At 43.0% G+C, this 17,458-nt stretch overlaps 2 protein-coding genes across 2 annotated transcripts in view; one reads left to right on the top strand and one right to left on the bottom strand.

Annotated features, from left to right (window-relative positions):
* LOC144602290 (galanin peptides-like) overlaps positions 1-17,458 on the bottom strand; it is a 411,360-nt gene that overhangs the window by 134,746 nt on the left and 259,156 nt on the right. The gene's annotated exons all lie outside the window — the stretch shown is intronic.
* The window catches only part of LOC144602286 (sperm-specific sodium:proton exchanger-like), a 159,929-nt gene that overhangs the window by 100,142 nt on the left and 42,329 nt on the right, over positions 1-17,458 (top strand). The window contains exon 18 of the mRNA XM_078415200.1: positions 14,475-14,623. Within this exon, the coding sequence (XP_078271326.1) occupies positions 14,475-14,623 (149 nt within the window). The remainder of the gene's footprint in view (positions 1-14,474; positions 14,624-17,458) is intronic.

The raw sequence follows: 17,458 nt of genomic DNA, 5'->3' as shown, positions 1-17,458 counted from the left end.
TTCATGGAAGTAAACTGCGGTCTCCTCCGCTTCTCTCCTTCCAGTCCCATCGGTCGCGATGGGAGCCGTGTCCCCGGAGCAGCCGTAGACGATGATGTCCTTGGTGCGGCCCCGATAGGCCCACCCACATCCGATCGTTGTGGCAAAGATCCACCAATCGAGCGCCTCCTTCCATTCCAGAAAACAGATAAAGAAGAATGGTATAGCCAGCCTCTTGGGGAGCGCTTGGCTTTGTTAACGCCTCTGCGGGCGGGTCTCTTGACCCCCAGCCTGCACCCCACACCCACACATCCTGGATGCATCAACTTTATTTACAACTAAACTATCCCCACAAAACTTATCTAAAATACTTAAACTTATCTAAAATACCTATCCTTATCTATATTACCTAAAATATCCATATTACCTAACCCTTATCTATAATAGCTTATCCTTATCTAAAATTACCTAAAATATAATACAGCGCCGCCTTCCCCGGGCGGCTCAGCTAATCCCTGTCAGGGCTGCAGCGGGTCGTCTCCTACGGCTGCACCACGCTGTCTCCCACCTTTGATCCTCCGCAGCCTGTCGCTGCCTGTCGGGGGCTAAACCTCCTCTGAAACGCTAGCTCCCTCCTCCTTACTTGGCTCCCGTACCTCGGGGCGTGATTGACCTCTGGCCAAAAGTTCTGCGTTGGGGTTTCCTGCTGGACCTACGGAGGATCACCTTAGACACTGCCCCCTGGACAGCCTGGCTGAGGACCGGTTCCTGCCGTGCCGCAGCTCGGGTACCCCCCGCAGCTGCCGACCCTGGCCCCGCCTCATCCAGCTCTGCCCCCTTGGTGCTGGGTATACCCACGGCATCCGGCCTCACTCTGCCTGTATCTACAGGTGGTGAGCCTTCGCTCGCTACCCCCGCCTTCCTGGTGCTTGAGTCGGGGACGTTACTGTCGTCCCCCTCCGACTCCTCCTCCTCCGTAATGGGATCCAGCCCCTGGTCGAGCTGATCAGGCTCTTCCTCGTTCGAATCCCACCCAAAACGCGAGACTCTCCATTCCTGGAGAATGTCCTCCCCCCTCACGCAGGCAACCTTGCCTGTCTGCGTGACCTGCCTCATCCTTGGCTGTGAACGCTCGCCAGCCTGTTCCTTCCCTGTGAACCCCGCCAGTGCGAAAGGGACCCCTGTGGACAAGGGAGAGTCAAAGGGTTCCTCTCTGTGGACCACGGTGCATGAAGCCCCCATGTCCGACAGATAATTGCCCCTTTGCCTCTCCACTACCATCTCCACAAGCGGCCTCTTCCACGCATCGTAGCGTAGAGGACACAGATAGGCAGGCTGCGTGGGCTGATGTCATTGGGGAATGTCCAGTGCCCCCCCCGCACCCGGGGAGTCGGTAGCGACTGCCACCTTCCCCTGTGCTGTCATGAGGGACCGCATCACCTCGATCATCGTTTCGATGATCTCGGGCTTAACTGGGACATCGGCGCGCTGGGTGGTGCCAACCCTATCTTCCTTGATGTGGACCCTGCAATCTTTCCGCCAGTGCCCCACCTTACCGCACTTAAAACACTTGGACTGTGTGGTAGGGTTACCCTCCTGTCGCCACCCCTTTTGGGCCGGTGCAGTAGCCTCCGCTACGTGCACCTTCCCTTTTACTAACCGGGTGGTCGTACTCCGGGTGTTTCTATACCCTACCGTGAGACGGTCTAAAACTGCCTCCTCCGTGCTATTTGTGGGATCAAACCAGGCTCTCCCATTCCCGGCCAGGTCATCCCGCGCGGGGACGTGCGGGCAACTGCTCTGATATACTGTCCACAGTCGTGCCGCAAAAACCCTTGGGGGTTCTCCCTCCATCTGGAGGGTCTTTCCCAATCGGGCAAATGGACCCTCATCGCCCACCCCCAAGACTTCCAGGACCTCGTCCCGCAGGAGATCGTAGGTCCTGGTCCCTCTTTTATTCTCATCTGAGAGGCATTGGAGGATCGAGCTGTCCAGGGAGAACAGCAACAATTTTGCCCGTTCTCCCTCGTCGCAACCGTTGATTGCGGCGGTTTGTTCTATCTCCCTAAAATGCAGCGAAGGGTCCCCTGATTCGGACAATTTAATTACATGCCCGATCATAGCTCTTAACTGCTGGGAGCTGTGGGGCACCACGATCTCGCTCTGAATGGGTCCGGCGTCCCCATTCTGCATGGTGGGTCCCCGTCTGGTTTCCAGGACCGGGCACATGGGCGCCGGTGCCAAGTCCTCGACCGGGAGCTCCTCTCTCTCTCTTTCCCGTACACTACCCCTTTTCCAGGATGCCTCGTAGCTAAGGGAATTGTGGAGTCTGGGGGCTGAAGCCACCATGGTCTTTCTAGGGATCGGAACCGGGACCTTCGCACCCGCTAGTGACTGGCCCGCGGGGGGGTTCATCAAACAGACCAGCCCGCTTCCTATATTTAAAGCACCCCGCAGACCCTCTATCTCCTGCAGGCAGGCCCCGTGGTCGGCCCCTTCCGACCTGTCTTCCAAAACCATTTTATAGGCTGCCCTAACTCCCTTAAGTTTCTCTTCCTGGGTCTCCAGCTGGTGGCTCAGAGAAGCGCACTGCTCCCTGAGCTTGCCCTTACTGCGCATAGCCTCAGTGATCTGACACTCCATCAGCTCTACCCTGGCTTCGTGGCGGTTGGTTACGACCCGGCGCTCCTTGTTTAAAGAGTCCAGAGCCTCAATCAACTGGTGCCCACCCGCAGCCTTCTCCTCTACCTCCTCCTGAAGGTCCCTGATCTGGGCTGCCTGTGCCACAACCACGCGGTCCAAAAGCTGGACCTGCCTTTTATAGCAGGTCAGCCAGACCGCCTTTTCCACAGCTTTCTTATGGGCTTTACTGGCCGTCCACCGGATCGCTGCATCCAGTGGGCGCTTGTCATCTAATAAAACACACATCCATTGTTTGGTGATATTCACCAAGTCCGCAATGCGTTCGACCATTATGTCCCTAGTTTTCAAATCTTTTTCCGGCACACTATCATCCTGCTGCCAGTGTCCCTTCGTGGTCGCCATTATCTGTAAGGGGTTTCAGCGCCGAGCTTTCGCCCGACCTAAGGTCCCCGTGCCTTGCTCTGATCCCTTGACCAGGCCACGCACACTGGTTCCCCGTGAGTCGTTCGACCCACTCACCCCTTACGGTTCTAGACACTGGACTTTGATGCAGGAGCTCTTATAGTGCAGAAAAATTCAACCAGACCAGATTTGAAAATCAGGGTTTAAATGAAAAAGGCTTTTATTTAGCGCTTGGGACTATTGTCCATGAATATTTATATATTGCTATATGACATACCTATTAAACACGTACCGAATCACACGAATACTTATAACTATGAATCATTAAACACACACAGTTCCACAGGACATATACACGAATACCTTTTACTTATGAATTCTTAAACACACAGTTCCACAAGACATATACACGAAAACCTTTTTACTTATGAATTCTTAAACACACAGTTCTACAAGACATATACACGACTGTAAGATGGGGAACGTACGACGCATCGCAACATTGACCAACACATATTTTAATACACACCCAACGTTTATTCACAACCACCCTCCCCTCTACACTAAACTATGTCCAGGATATGTAGGATTTGGAGTACATGCTCACCATGGGGCTATTACTGGGGTTACTGGCTGTTCGTTTTGCAGTATTTCTTCTCGAGTTGCGTGCCTGTTCCTCTCTCTTGCATCCGTTCTTCTTGCCTGCCGTTTCTTCCTCCTGCATTCGTTTGACTTCCTTTTCTGACTCTCTTCTTGACTTCAGTTGACTTAACTTTTTCACCCAAAAGTAGTGGCCAGTTATACTATTTCTGACCCGTCCTATCTCCCGCCAGATCTTGGAATCTCTTTGTTCAAAAAGATATGTATGAGTTTTCTTCTGATCTGCCTTATGTTCGGGGATACCGGGGATGGCCAGACGGTGTTAATTGGTATTTCGTTGTGAGGTGATGGGTGTTATTGGTTTCCCATCACCTACCAGGTAGTTTTCTATGGGCTATTGTGCCCCCTCACCGAGATGAACTGTTTAGGTCGGCTTGGGGCATTGTGAGTATGCTGATGTCAGCGCCCCAGTGTTTGGACTCCGACCTGGTTTCGTAGGTTTCTGCATGGCCTATACCCATCCTTTGTACTGGCCGTGGCTTTGCAGAAAACCTAGAGACTGGGTTGTAAGGTTTTTACTTTTTGTGGCTGGTCACGAGGTCCTGCGGCCATTTTAGGACCCACGGATTGTGACATCCTTTGTTAATCTGACCGCAGCCTTTCTCCGCTATCAGCCCCAGTCTCTCGTTTAAAATGTCCAAACTGCAGCTCTTTGGTTTGGTGTTGCTTTCCAAATGAGGGAAAACTTCTCAAATCTTACAGTAGGTCAAAATTTAGCCTAGACAAAATCAGCGCTTTACCTTGCTGTTTCTTGTAAACAAATTCCGTAATTGGATTATTTATAACTGCATTATGGCTCAGTAATTTGTCTAATCTGTTCGACATGAAGGTAATGCACCTTTCTCTTTTCGCAAACAATGACATGTGGTCACAATTTTTTTTCAGTGCAGTGGTTATAAATTGGCTTGCAATTTTTAACACTTTGTCTGATGTGTGAATGTTCATTAGCAAAGTTCTACCCACATGTCACTCATGGAAATAGGTAGATAAGAAGATAATGAAAAGGAAAGAATTGCCAATGTTTCAGATTGGAACCCTGCATCAGGACAGAGTGGAAAAGGAAAATGACCAGTATAAAGCAGAAGGAGGAGGGATGGGATAAGTGGCGGTGATCGTTGGACCAAGGAGGGGATGAAAGATGACGCGTAGATGTAGCCAGGTAGGCTTGGGGAGGGGCGAGGCCGGGAGACAGAGGCAGGTAAATGTTAGGAAAGAACTCCAGATGCTGGTTTAAATCGAAGGAAGACACAAAATGCTGGAGTAACTCAGCGGGACAGGCAGCATCTCTGGAGAGAAGGAATGGGTGACGTTTCGGGTCGAGTCCCTTCTTCAGACTGATCAGTCTGAAGAAGGGTCTCGATCCGAAACGTCACCCATTCTTTCTCTCCAAAGATGCTGCCTGTCCCGCTGAGTTACTCCAGCATTTTGTGTCTACCTTCCAGGTAAATGATAGATGGAGGCAGACAAACAAAGGGAGTTGTTGCCAGGTGAGATAAGCTGTCCCCCCCCCCCCCCCCCCCGGTCCTCTTCCCTTCCTTGTTCCATCCACCCTACTTAAACATTTTACCCCTGCTATACCTACACTTACCCATTACTCATCCATTTCCATTATTACATTTATTACTTATGATATTCCAGTACTGGTAGTCTTTATGTCCTAGCTTTATCACCCTCCTGGTTAACTCCACCTTCGCCTTTCCTTCCCGGCACCTGACTTCATCTGCCTTTTGTTTCGTCTGCCTCCATATATCATCCACCTCCTTCTGTCTTCCAACATGGCCCCATCTGCCTAGCACTTCACTCTGAAGTCCCTTTGACCCCCCTTTGACCCATTGATTACCCCTCACCCTCTCCTCTTTTACTGGCTATCTTCCCTCTTTACATTGTCGTGATGCAGGGTTTTCACCAAAAATAACAATTACTCTTTCTTCCCCTCCCCAACCCTCTTCAACCTGCACCCCCACAGTTTCTGCTTGACCCTCTGAGTTCTTCCAACAGATTGTTTGTTGCTCCGGTACAATAAGTTGTTTCATGAATATGGTTGCCCTCATTGATCTGCTGCTGATATCACTAGTTATGCATTATCTGCCTTGCACGAGGTAAGGTGGGCAAATTAGTATTTTGGCCTATGCTTAACTAATGTACCTACTGTGGTTGAACGACTGGCAATGTGTAGATGTTTGGAATATGGAATAGTGGTAATTGTGTGGGGCATGTTAATATTAGCAGTCTTAGAGAGAGGAGCAGTGTCAAGATTAGTGCCAGTTGTTTAGAGCCACCATTTTTTTTATTTTTTTTTTATTTTATTTATTTTTTATTTTATTTTATTTTTTTTGGAAGTAAGCACATTACATTTTAATGGTTCCTTTTTACAGGTGCCAAGAATTATTAAAACATTATTTGTACAACTTCCTTTTTAAAAAGAAATGAGAAAAAAGAAGTAGTGAAGAGTAAAGAATAAATTAGTGAGTATCGAGTGGAAAAAAAAAAAAAAAAATGTGCGAAAGTAAAGCAGAGAGGAGATTCTCCCACGCAACCAATCGATGTTTTCTTAATCAATTTTCAGTCAAACCCCGAATTTTAATTTTATGCTGATATTACACCGCATGATTCCACAAGGTCAATAAATGGAGACCAACTCGATAAGAATTGGTCTTTTTTTTCTATTAGGAGGAGTCTCATTTCTTCCAAATGTGCTGTTTCCAACATATTACCAATCCACATTTTAAGTGTTGGTGGAATAGACTTTTTCCACAATTTAAGTATGAGTTTTTTCGCTATTATTAAACCATAATTAAAAAATGAGATTTGGGATATATTTAATTTATTTACATCTCCAAAGATAATCATTTCCATGCTAGGTTCCATTTTTGTCTTAAATAAACTAGTAAATATATCAAATATATCACCCCAAAAACTTTGAAGTTTTATGCACGAATCGAAAGAGTGTGTAAGATTGGCATTTTGTAAAAGACATTTATCACAAATGGGTGAGATATTTGAATAAAATTTATTCAACCTAACTTTTGAGTAATATAGTCTGTGTAATATTTTCCATTCTTATCCATTCCATCTGTGTCAAGATTAGTGCCAGTTGTTTAGAGCCACCATTTGATGGCATATTCTCAGAATTTAATCAGCCACACGAGATTATTAATCCTTTTGCAGCACTCTGTTCTTGGGCTTCACTCTCGGTTACCCTTGATTGTGATCTCTTCCCACTGAGGTTTGACAGTGGGCCTCGAGGACATTGCTTAATTCCTATTCGTAAAAATTCTGAATCTAACAGCATATAAATCGAATGACCTGTGGTTATATTTACTAGGAGCTGTTAGTATTTTTAACATTAAAGGGATAAGTCGTTTAAGAATGCATCCAGCTTATTTGTAGAAACATGAAATAATGGCTGTCTGTCCGTGGGCGTGGGGAAGAGATTGGAAGTTTTGTTGCCTCCATCACAGTGAAGGGGTGTTTGGAGTCACTGTGATGGACGTTTGTGTTGGGGTCATGTGTCTTGTGTTCTTTTTGTTTTGTGTGTGACTGCTGGAAATGTAATTTCGTTCGGTACCTCGGTACCGAATGACAAATAAAGCTCTGTATTCACCTTGTGTAAATACATAATGGAATTTTACTGGGCCTCCAAATCACAAAGGTATCCAGCAAGGTCTCAGTGACAATTTGGTCTCAGAAGATGAAATCCTAAAACCGTGTCTCCAGAATGCCATGTTAGCCCTTTAGAAAGCTCTGCTGGGGAGCGGGCTTTCAAAGCCTGCAATTGAATTTAGTAGCATTTTAAAATGTCTGTGACATCCAAAGTCAAACATGTAAATATATTCTGACAGATGTGAATAATTAATAAATTCTATGAATTAAAATAAATTTATTAAAAGCAGTCCAATTTTTTAATATTAAAGTGAAATAATTAAAAATAATCAAAACCGTTTCCATTTTTGCAGGATGGGAATCTCCATTTATAGAATGGGGTCTCCCATTCCCTAACGTAATGGCATCTTCACTCAGCATGTCCTGGGTGCACAATGGATCTGATTAATATCCAGGATTTTAGTGCAGATATCTGAACAGTAATGGTTCCAAAGTTGTACCCTTGTATTCAGTGGCAATTCAAGTGCTTGCCTGAATGCTTCTGAAATGTTGTGTGCCTGCTTTCACAGCATCTTCAGGCTGCCAATTCCAGATTCAAACCACTCTGTGTAAAATAATTCTCCCTTGCATCCTCTCTAAACCTCCTACCCATCGCACCTTATGCCTGTACCATCTTGTTTAAGATACCACCACCAAAGGAAAAAGATTCTTGTTCTAGATGTTATTCCCTTTATCATAATCATAATCATACTTTATTAGCCAAGTATGTTTTGCAACATATGAGGAATTTGATTTGTCATACAGTCATCATACCAATAAAAAGCAACAAAACACACAAAATACATTTTAACATAAACATCCACCATAGTGACTCCTCCACATTCCTCACTGTGATGGAAGGCGAAAAAAAAAAGTTCAATCTGTTCCCTGTTTTGTTCTCCCGCGGTTGGGGGCCTCGAAATAACATATTTCCATGCAGTATTTCTAAACTAAACTAAATCACTGTGTTGGAAACAACTTTAATGCCTAGCTGATGTTGGGTTCTCCATCTATTTGATTTTCTGTTAAAAATAGAATGGCACATTTGGCGGCACAGTGGCGCAGCTGGTAGAGCCGCTGCCTCACATTGCCAAAGATCTGGATTCAGTTCTGCCCTTGGATGTTGTTTGTGTGGAGTTTGTATGTTTACCCTGTAACCATGTAGGTTTCCTCCAGGTGTTCCAGTTTCCTCCCACATCCAAAAGACATGCAGGTTTAGAGGTTAATTGACCACTTTAAATTCCCCTTAGTATGCAGGGAGTGGATACGAAAGTAGGATGATATAGAACTAGTGTGAATGGGTGATCGATGACGTGGACTCATTGTACCAAAGGGCCTGTTTTCATGATGTATTTCTAAACTAAACTATTATGACACAACTGAATGGCATGTCCTGTTTACCAGTATCTCAACATAATAATGGGGCTGCTATAAACTGTCTGTTGTCTTTGGGTGAGATGCACTGCCATTTCCTCAGTTTTATCGCTCTTCAGTGGGTAGCTTGAGATTATTCTGCTGTGTGTGCTGCGTAAGGTGAGTTAGCAAGACAGAAATGTCTGCAGACCTTGCAGGAGGAGCGTAAGAAGGGCTTGGCTGTACATCCTATCCACGATCAATGAACAGGGACACTACTGTTTTGCATCTGGAGCAAAGGTTTTCTAAGTCAGCAGTAACACGAATTGGTTACCTTCTGAAGGGAGACTCCAGCCATGCATTGATGCCCAGACTGCGCCGCCCATTACAGATGAAGATCACTGTCTTATTGAACGTTTTAGGATTGATAGTAATAATTTGCACATAATGGGAGTATAACATGTAGAAACCTTGGTTTGTGGTTAGAATGTTTTTGGTGGGGCATTATAGTTAAAAATGCATTCACTGATCTTTACCTTTTGTAGAGTTTATCAGATCTCATGTCTTCTCTGTCTTCACCGTCAATGACTGCAGAGCAGCCAGCTATCTCCCGTTCAATGTCTTTCAACAAGTGAACTTGGGAATGTCTACACCATCTGTTGATACTGTATTCCACTTTAGCTTTAAAAGGTGTAGTTTGATTTTAAAAACTTAATCTATCTTTAAATTGTGCTGGCTGCTCATAATTCTGTGCCCCCTTTTGAGGTAAGTAACCATTCAAATACAAGTTTAAATCATGAAGCTGGTGTACAACATACATCAGCAGCAACAAGGAAAGACTAATCATGGATCACAATCTTTTTACTGTTTACTGAGGCTGTCAGATTTCCTTACATGAATATTTCTTCATATTTTGAGCAAATTCACTTGCCCTGCATAAAGTTGGCAGAACCATACAGAGGCTTTTATGCCCTTGTAACTGGGCATGTTTTTTATTTTAAAATTCCCCTTTTAACCATTTGATGTTCTAATAAGGGATATTATTTGATCTTTGTAAATTAAAGGATTTCATCCTTTTGGAATGCAGATAAATTTATTTCAAATGTTTGGCGTAGGAATACTTGATACAATTGTAATTCCACAGTTACAACCAACACAGGAGGTTTAATTATTTCATTGGTGTTCAAAGCCTGTGGCTTTTGAAACCTTGTTACTTTCAATCCTCTAATAAGATAAAAGCACATGACACCATTCAGTTTTTGGACTACAATTTAACTGTCATCCTGCTATTTTTTTTGCCCTATTTGGGGCATTTTAATCCACTTAGTTCAGCTATTACTTCAGTAGTTGGTTCAGTAATGCTAAGAAAAGTGCAGGTTTCAAAATAATCATCACAGACCATCTTTCATAGAAGTAGGGTACTGATTGCTGAGAACCAATAATTACCATGAGGGAACTGAAATGGAAGTCAGATAATAACACTAAATGGAATTGTGCCATTGAAATTTCACTGCGAAGATGGATTTAGTATATTCCACTGTAATACAGCCAGTTTTGTAATTAAGCTATCTTTGTTCATTAAATCTGGACAAATTAGCTCACAGAAAGAAAATAGCATTCTGGGACCGTTTACTTAAGCAGGTGAGATATCATTTGTGTTCATTACATATGTGAAACACTAGACCTATTGATCTGCTCTGATCATTGCGTTTCACTGAGTAGGAAGAGTTGGCTGAAAACTAAATTTTATATCTCTCACAAATTGAAGATATAAATGTATTAATCAAAACAAAGAGGTAATATTTTTAAAAATAGCAGAAATGTAAACCTGGCAATGAAATTATTATTTTTATAATAATATTGTGTATAAACATCAAAACATTGTTTTTTACATTTAAAAAAAAATCAGATTTAATGTTGTTTTGCCGCGTCTAAAGCATTCCTTTAAACGTGTATAATGAAACATGAATTAAAAAATAACATGAATCACCACAGCAATTATTTTAAATGGTAATAGAATCCTTACATGTTAGTAAAAACAGAAAGTATAGGAAACAATCAGCAATTCATGTAACATCTGTGAAAAGAGTGGTAAGAGCCAACAATTCGGGTCAAAGACTCTTGCCAGAAATGTGAAAGTGAGAAAACAAATTGGTTTAAAGTTGCAGAGTGGGTGGGGAAGGCATGAATAAAGCAAAGCCATTATTTTTGAGTAGGTAAGGCCAGGGTTACTGTTGGTTTAGGCTGCAGATGGAGTTATACAAGTGATAGGTTCATGAGGGCAGCGTCTTCGCCCGGCCCCGATCGCGGGGCTTGGGTCGGCCTGTCGTGGACCTTTCACCGTCCGGCACGGCCTGAAATAGGCCGCGGGATTTTCTCCGCCCGGCAGGGGGCTTCAATGTCGGGAGCCACGACCGCCCCGACATGCAGCGGCGGCGTCTTCGCCTGCCCCGGATCGCGGGCTTGGGTCGGCCCGCTGTGGACCTTTCACCTCCGGTGCGGCCTGGAACGTGGCAACTTCAACAGCCTGACCACGGGAGAAGACGGCAGGGGAAGAGAAAAGACATTCTGGCCTTCCATCACTGTGAGGAGGTGACTGGAGGAGACTCACTGTGATGGATGTTTCTTTTTTTTTGTTTTGTGTTGTGTTGGTTGTGGTTGTGTGTGAAATTGTTTATTTTTATTGCTCTATTGCTGGACTGTGGGTGACCTTTCATTTCACTGCACATCTTGTATGTGTATGTGACAAATAAACTTGACTTGACTTGACTTGAAAGAGGAAGAGCATATTAAAATGTAAAAGCTATGAAATGAGTGCAGTTAGAAAGAGGGAAGACAATCCAATGAATGTAAAAGATGTGGCCTGCAGTGATACAGGAAATTGTCATGCAGTGCCATAAGCAAGAGAATAATGGAGAAAATATTACAGAAAGATGACGATCTGATTTTATCTATTTCTTGCACCTCTGCTCATACCCTCTCCGTGTGCTCTGTTAGTCTCCTCATTCAATGGATCATCCTTTCAAATTCTGCCACCTTCCAACAATGTTCTCTCACCAAATACATCTCCCCCTTCCCTTTCATCATTCTGAAGGGACTGCTCCTTTCTAGTTCTCCATCAATCTCTCTCTCTCCCAAAGTATTTTCCCAAGCAACAGCAGGAGACACAATGCCTGTGGTTTTATATCTTCCCTTCCCACAGTCCAGGGACAAATGAAGCCTTCCAGGAACAGCAGTAGTTCAACTACACCTCCGCCAATCTAGTGAAAGCATTTGCCATTTATGATCGTCTTCTCTCCTTTGAAAAACCAAATGCAGATTGAGTGACCAATTTGCAAATATTGAACTATATTTCAATATAGTTGAATTGTTAGTTATTGAGATATAGTTGAACTATATTTCAGTTGCTTGCATTTTAATTCTCTATAACCACTACAATCTATCTGTTTATGGCCTTTTTCTTTCTATGCACTGTTAAATGAAGTCCAATGTACGTTTTGAGGAACAATATCTCATCCATTAAGCATATTGCATCTACAGTTTTGGATAACTCACTTTCTCTGTTTCTTTGATACTGGGCAGTTTTGCTGATGTCCAACCAGCTGCATTATTTGCTCTCTTTTTCCATGAGCACTACCAGACGTCCTTGGCATTTTTTTACAGCTTTATAATTCTCTTTTATATTCCCGTGTGCTTTTTCTTTCTAATTACCTTCATTTCACAGTTTTTATATACCTCCCCCCCCCCTTTTGTAAGATTATACTAAAATTATTCAGTGGGTCAGGTAGTATTTGTTAGGAGTAGCACGATTGTCATTTCTCGTTGATATCCTCTCATGGTACTGCTACTTGATTGTAGAATTTATATATTTTTTGTTTACAACATCCACAGTTTCTAACTTTTCATGTAACTCTTTGTTTCTCTCTTCATTTGCTGGTTACCTGCTGGACTTCCCCAGTATTCCCCTATGTTTCAAGTTTCCAGCTGTGCTCTGTATCTTGCAGTTAAAACAGATTTTTGTTCTCGTAGTACTTCACGTGCTCAAGAGAGATTAGCTACTATTAGCCAACCAGAGTTCACTCTCCTGCTTGAGACAACTCTGTCATCTTTCTTCTCTTCATCGCCACCCTCCCATAGAGATTCTCTGTTGATTAACAATGTAGTTTAGTATTTGTTTATTGTACAATACACGATTCCTGATCTATGTTGGGCCATGACTGACTTCAGTGTTGAATATTTGAGCTGCACATGTAGGATGGCAATTCGTAGAGCAAGGCTTTCACAGTAATGGGAGACTTGAGTTGTATTATTATATTTAGATATATGTGCTAAAAGATGAGAAACAAGCGAACTGCTTACAAGAGAGACTTCTTACTTATGAACGAGAACCTATCTTGTGAAAATCAAAATTTTGCAGATGCTAAGTTGAATGATTGGCTTTTAGATCACAGGGCCTCAAATTTAGACAAAATATCATAAACATCCAAACGTTGGGGGGGAAAAAAACAAACTGCTGGAGGAACTCGGTAGAATAGGCAGCATCTGTGGAGGCAAAGGAATAGTTGATGTTTTGGGTCTGACCCTGCATCAGGATTTTGCTTCCACAGATGCTAGAGGACTCAGTGAGTTCCTCCAGAAGGTTGGTGGAGGAAATTGTGGACTTTAATTAAAAGTATATTGAATGTTTTGAGTTAATTCATTGGGGAAAATTGTTTAATATTATATATTAGACATGCAAGGTCTTTAATCATTGAGATTAAAAACATTGTTTTAAAGAATGTTGTAAAGAAGGTTTGATAGGTAACCACCAAATTGCACAACAGGCAGCTATTATTTAGTGTTGTGGTTTTAATGCTATTGTCCATTTCAATTGATCTGCTACTCATAAGTTTATAAGTGATAGAGTTTGTGACAGATGTTGCAGGCTATTGAAATGTATTTTAGCAATATAAATGGTAAAACCATTTCTTAAGAAGTACAGTAAATGGTAGCAAATGATTTATAAGTTCAGTAAGTACAAGGGGATATTAACCACAGTTGTTAAGGCTCCACAATGTTTTACTTGCTGTCAAAGAATTAAAATTATGAATGACCTGATATCTTCACCGTAGCAGTGATATTGTAGCAAACCACCAAAAGATGCAGGATAGAAAACTCCATCTTTATTTGCACATAATGTAAATTTTGATGCCACCTCCTTTCCAGTACGATATGAATAATATTAGACAGTCTTATGTACCACATTTCAGGTACAGATTTCATCCTGTTCCCCCTCCATGCCCGAGTTGTGTGCATAATAATGCATGGAAGCTGACAGTTTCTGTACATTTCTTTCTATTGTAGTACTCTATTTAAAAACCTGAAAGGCAACTTTGTTTACACAAAGGTGTAAACTTTGCTTACACAAGTGCTGGTCTATGGAGTGAGCTGCCAGAGAAGGCAGTTGAGACAGGCACTATCACAACGTTTAAAAACCATTTGGACAGGTACATGGATAGGATAGGTTTAGAGGGATATGAGCCAAATGCCAGCTGGTGAAACTTTGTTGGCGTGGGCAAGTTGGGCCCTCGTATGTGTCCTCTCGCACTGGAGCTATTTTCTATCCAACCAATCAATTTCACTCAAGGTACAATTCTGCTTGGTTCAGAATTAGGTCAACCATTTTAAAACATCATATTCTACATTATATTTATCATGATCCAAATGTGAAGAATCTAATGCAAAAAATAAACATAGTTTAGGAGTTCTATAAAACTATGTGAAAATAATAGTTTTGTTGTTTGTTGTTTGTTTAGGTCTTCTACAACGTGACCACCCAGAGATAGCAATATCAGTAAAGACTAGACAGGCAGCCCAAACTGTGCTAAACAGCGCCAGGGACACCATCCATGCTTTAATGTCTGGAGGTCTTCTTGATGATGCAGAAGCATCAAAACTAGAAGAGGTATTGCCTACTTACTAACTTAAAAAATCCTAAATGCTCTTATTTTGTCAATGTAGTAATATCTCTCTAAAAAATCACAAAGTGCTGGAGTAACTTCGCAGGTCAAGCAACATCTGGAGAATATTAAAAAATGACATCTGCATAAATGATCTGGATGTCAACGTACAGGGCATGATCAGCAAGTTTGCAGATGACACAAAGGTAGGGGGGGTGGTGAATAGCGAGGAAGGGATCTGCAAGCTGCAGGAAGATATAGATGAGATGGTCAGATGGGCGGAGCAGTGGCAGATGGAATTTAATCCTGAAAAGTGCGAGGTGATGCACTTTGGCAGAAATAACTTCGAGAGGGAGTACACCATGAATGGAAGGACCCTAGGGAAGACAGGGGTACAGAGGGACCTTGGAGTACAGGTACACAAGTCCTTGAAGGCAGCAGGACAGTTGGACAGGGTGGTCAAAAAGGCATATGGGCTACTGGCCTTCATTAGCCGGGGCATCGAATATAAAAGTATGGGGGTAATGATGGAATTGTACAGAACACTGGTGAGGCCACAGCTGGAGTATTGTGTACAGTTCTGGTCACCACATTATAGAAAGGATGTGATAGCTTTGGAGAGGGTGCAGAGGAGATTCACCAGGATGCTGCCAGGGATGAAGGGCCTCGGCTATGAGGAGAGACTGAGCAGACTGGGGTTGTTTTCCCTGGAGCAGAGAAGGCTGAGAGGGGACATGATCGAGGTGTACAAGATCATGAGGGGTATAGATAAGGTAGATGGCGGGGAACTTCTTCCACTGGTGGAAGGTTCAACAACGAGGGGACATAGACACAGGGTAAGGGGAGGGAGGTTTCGGGGGGATGTGAGAAAGAACTTTTTCACACAGAGGGTGGTTGGAGTCTGGAACTCACTGCCTGGGGTGGTGGTGGAGGCGGGAACACTCACAACGTTTAAGAGGCATTTGGATGGGCACTTGAAATGCTACAACATTCAGGGCTACGGTCCAAATGCGGGAAAATGGGATTAAAATTAGACTGTGTTTGGTAACGGGCGGCGCGGACACGATGGGCCAAAGGGCCTCTTTCTGTGCTGTAGGACTCTATGACTCTATGACATTTTGGGTCGGGACCCTTCTTCAGACTGAATTTGGGGAGGGAAGGGGAGAAGAAAGCTAGAACAGCGGAGGAGCAGGACAAAGCCTGGCAGGTAATCGGTGGATAAAGGTGTGGGAGGAATTTGTTAGGCAGATGGTTGCACAAAGGCCAGAGATGAAAAGACAGGTGTGAGATAAAAGGATTGGAAAAAGTTCAGAATTGTGAACCTAGAGGAAAGAATTTAGGTGGAAGGTGGAAATAGGTGTGAGTCCAGGTGGGCCACATAGGAGGTGGGTTTTAGTTACCTTAGAATGGAGAATTGAATGTTCATAGCGTTGGGTCGTAAACTACCCAAGTGGAATATAATATACTGTTTCTTCAGTTTGCGTGTGGCCTTACTTTGGCAATGGAGGAGGCTGTGGACAGAACACAGCATCTGCACTTTCTTCTTTTCAGTAATCTCTTACTTGGCCTTTGTGTCCAATTATAGCTATATTACATACATTACTGAACTCATTTTATGCAAGTTATAATGCGTGTACCTGCAGTAATAATTTATTGTTGCATTTGTTAACAGACATACTATTTATGCACATTGCAGAGCACATATATAGTTGGTGACCCTCACAGTGATGAAGATTGTGGTCATCAAAACCGGATTGAATGTCTATTTGGAAACAAAACATGTACATTTCTTCTAATTCACAGTACTTTTATAGCAATACGCTATTGTCCATTGATACCATGTGTGATTAAGTTTTGACAGGCATCAATTTTAGTGTGCGTGTTTAAAGTAGGTTTTGGAACCAAGAAGTTTATTATCTTTTTAGTTGACCAAATCATGAATGATCAGAGGGAAATTGAAGATGATTCAAGGCTGCTACTGGATTCAATAATACTTTGCAGGATGTGAAAATGGATTGGGGAGGGACTATATTATGAGAGAAATATTATGAGAGAAATAAATATGCAGCCAACATGCCTGCAAAAGATAGGGGCAGCAGGCTGGTTCTGACATAGTGCACAATTGGTTAATGACCTCATTAGATCAGCACAGGTGAGCATGGTGGCACTTTCACCTACACCCTGTGTATTATTCCATAATGTAGTTCCTCACACAAATTACTTTTAGTACAAACATCTTTCAATGTCCATGCATTTTCCTACATTCCAAGCTCTATAACCATTGCTGCGATTGAACCACACCTTTGTATACTGACATGCTTTTCCCTCGGTCATTGTCAATAAATCTTGTACTTCAATGCAATATACCCACTCAATTTATTTCCCTTCTCAAAAAAAGATGAGAATGGAGTACAAATGAAAAGAACAGAACAAGAGGTGGTTCTTAATCCACCTATTAGCTAAACATTGCTAGGTAAGCGGCCCTGGAATTAGACTAGATATGGAAATGGATTGCTACTGAAGGGAGGTGAGGTTTCATTCCTACACTGCAACTTAAATCTTTCAAATACAAACTACCTGCATACAATGCTAATTTATTTCATTAAATTGGGTATCAGCAGCAATGAGCATTGAGCATGTTGACTTCCAAATCCTGAAACATTCTTTTTCAGTTTAAACTGTGGGAGAATCATACCACTTAATTTGAATTAACGTCAAATATATTACGCTATAAACTAAAGCACTAGTGACAGAGATACAGCGCGGAAACAGGCCCTTCGGCTCACTGGGTCCGAGCCGACCAGCGATCCCCGCACATTAACACTACCCTACACACACTA

Source organism: Rhinoraja longicauda, chromosome 18 (genome assembly GCF_053455715.1).
Source record: "Rhinoraja longicauda isolate Sanriku21f chromosome 18, sRhiLon1.1, whole genome shotgun sequence".
Classification (NCBI taxonomy): Eukaryota; Metazoa; Chordata; class Chondrichthyes; order Rajiformes; family Arhynchobatidae; genus Rhinoraja; species Rhinoraja longicauda.
Note: the sequence above shows the minus strand (reverse complement) of the source record. Positions and strands in the feature narration are given on the sequence as shown.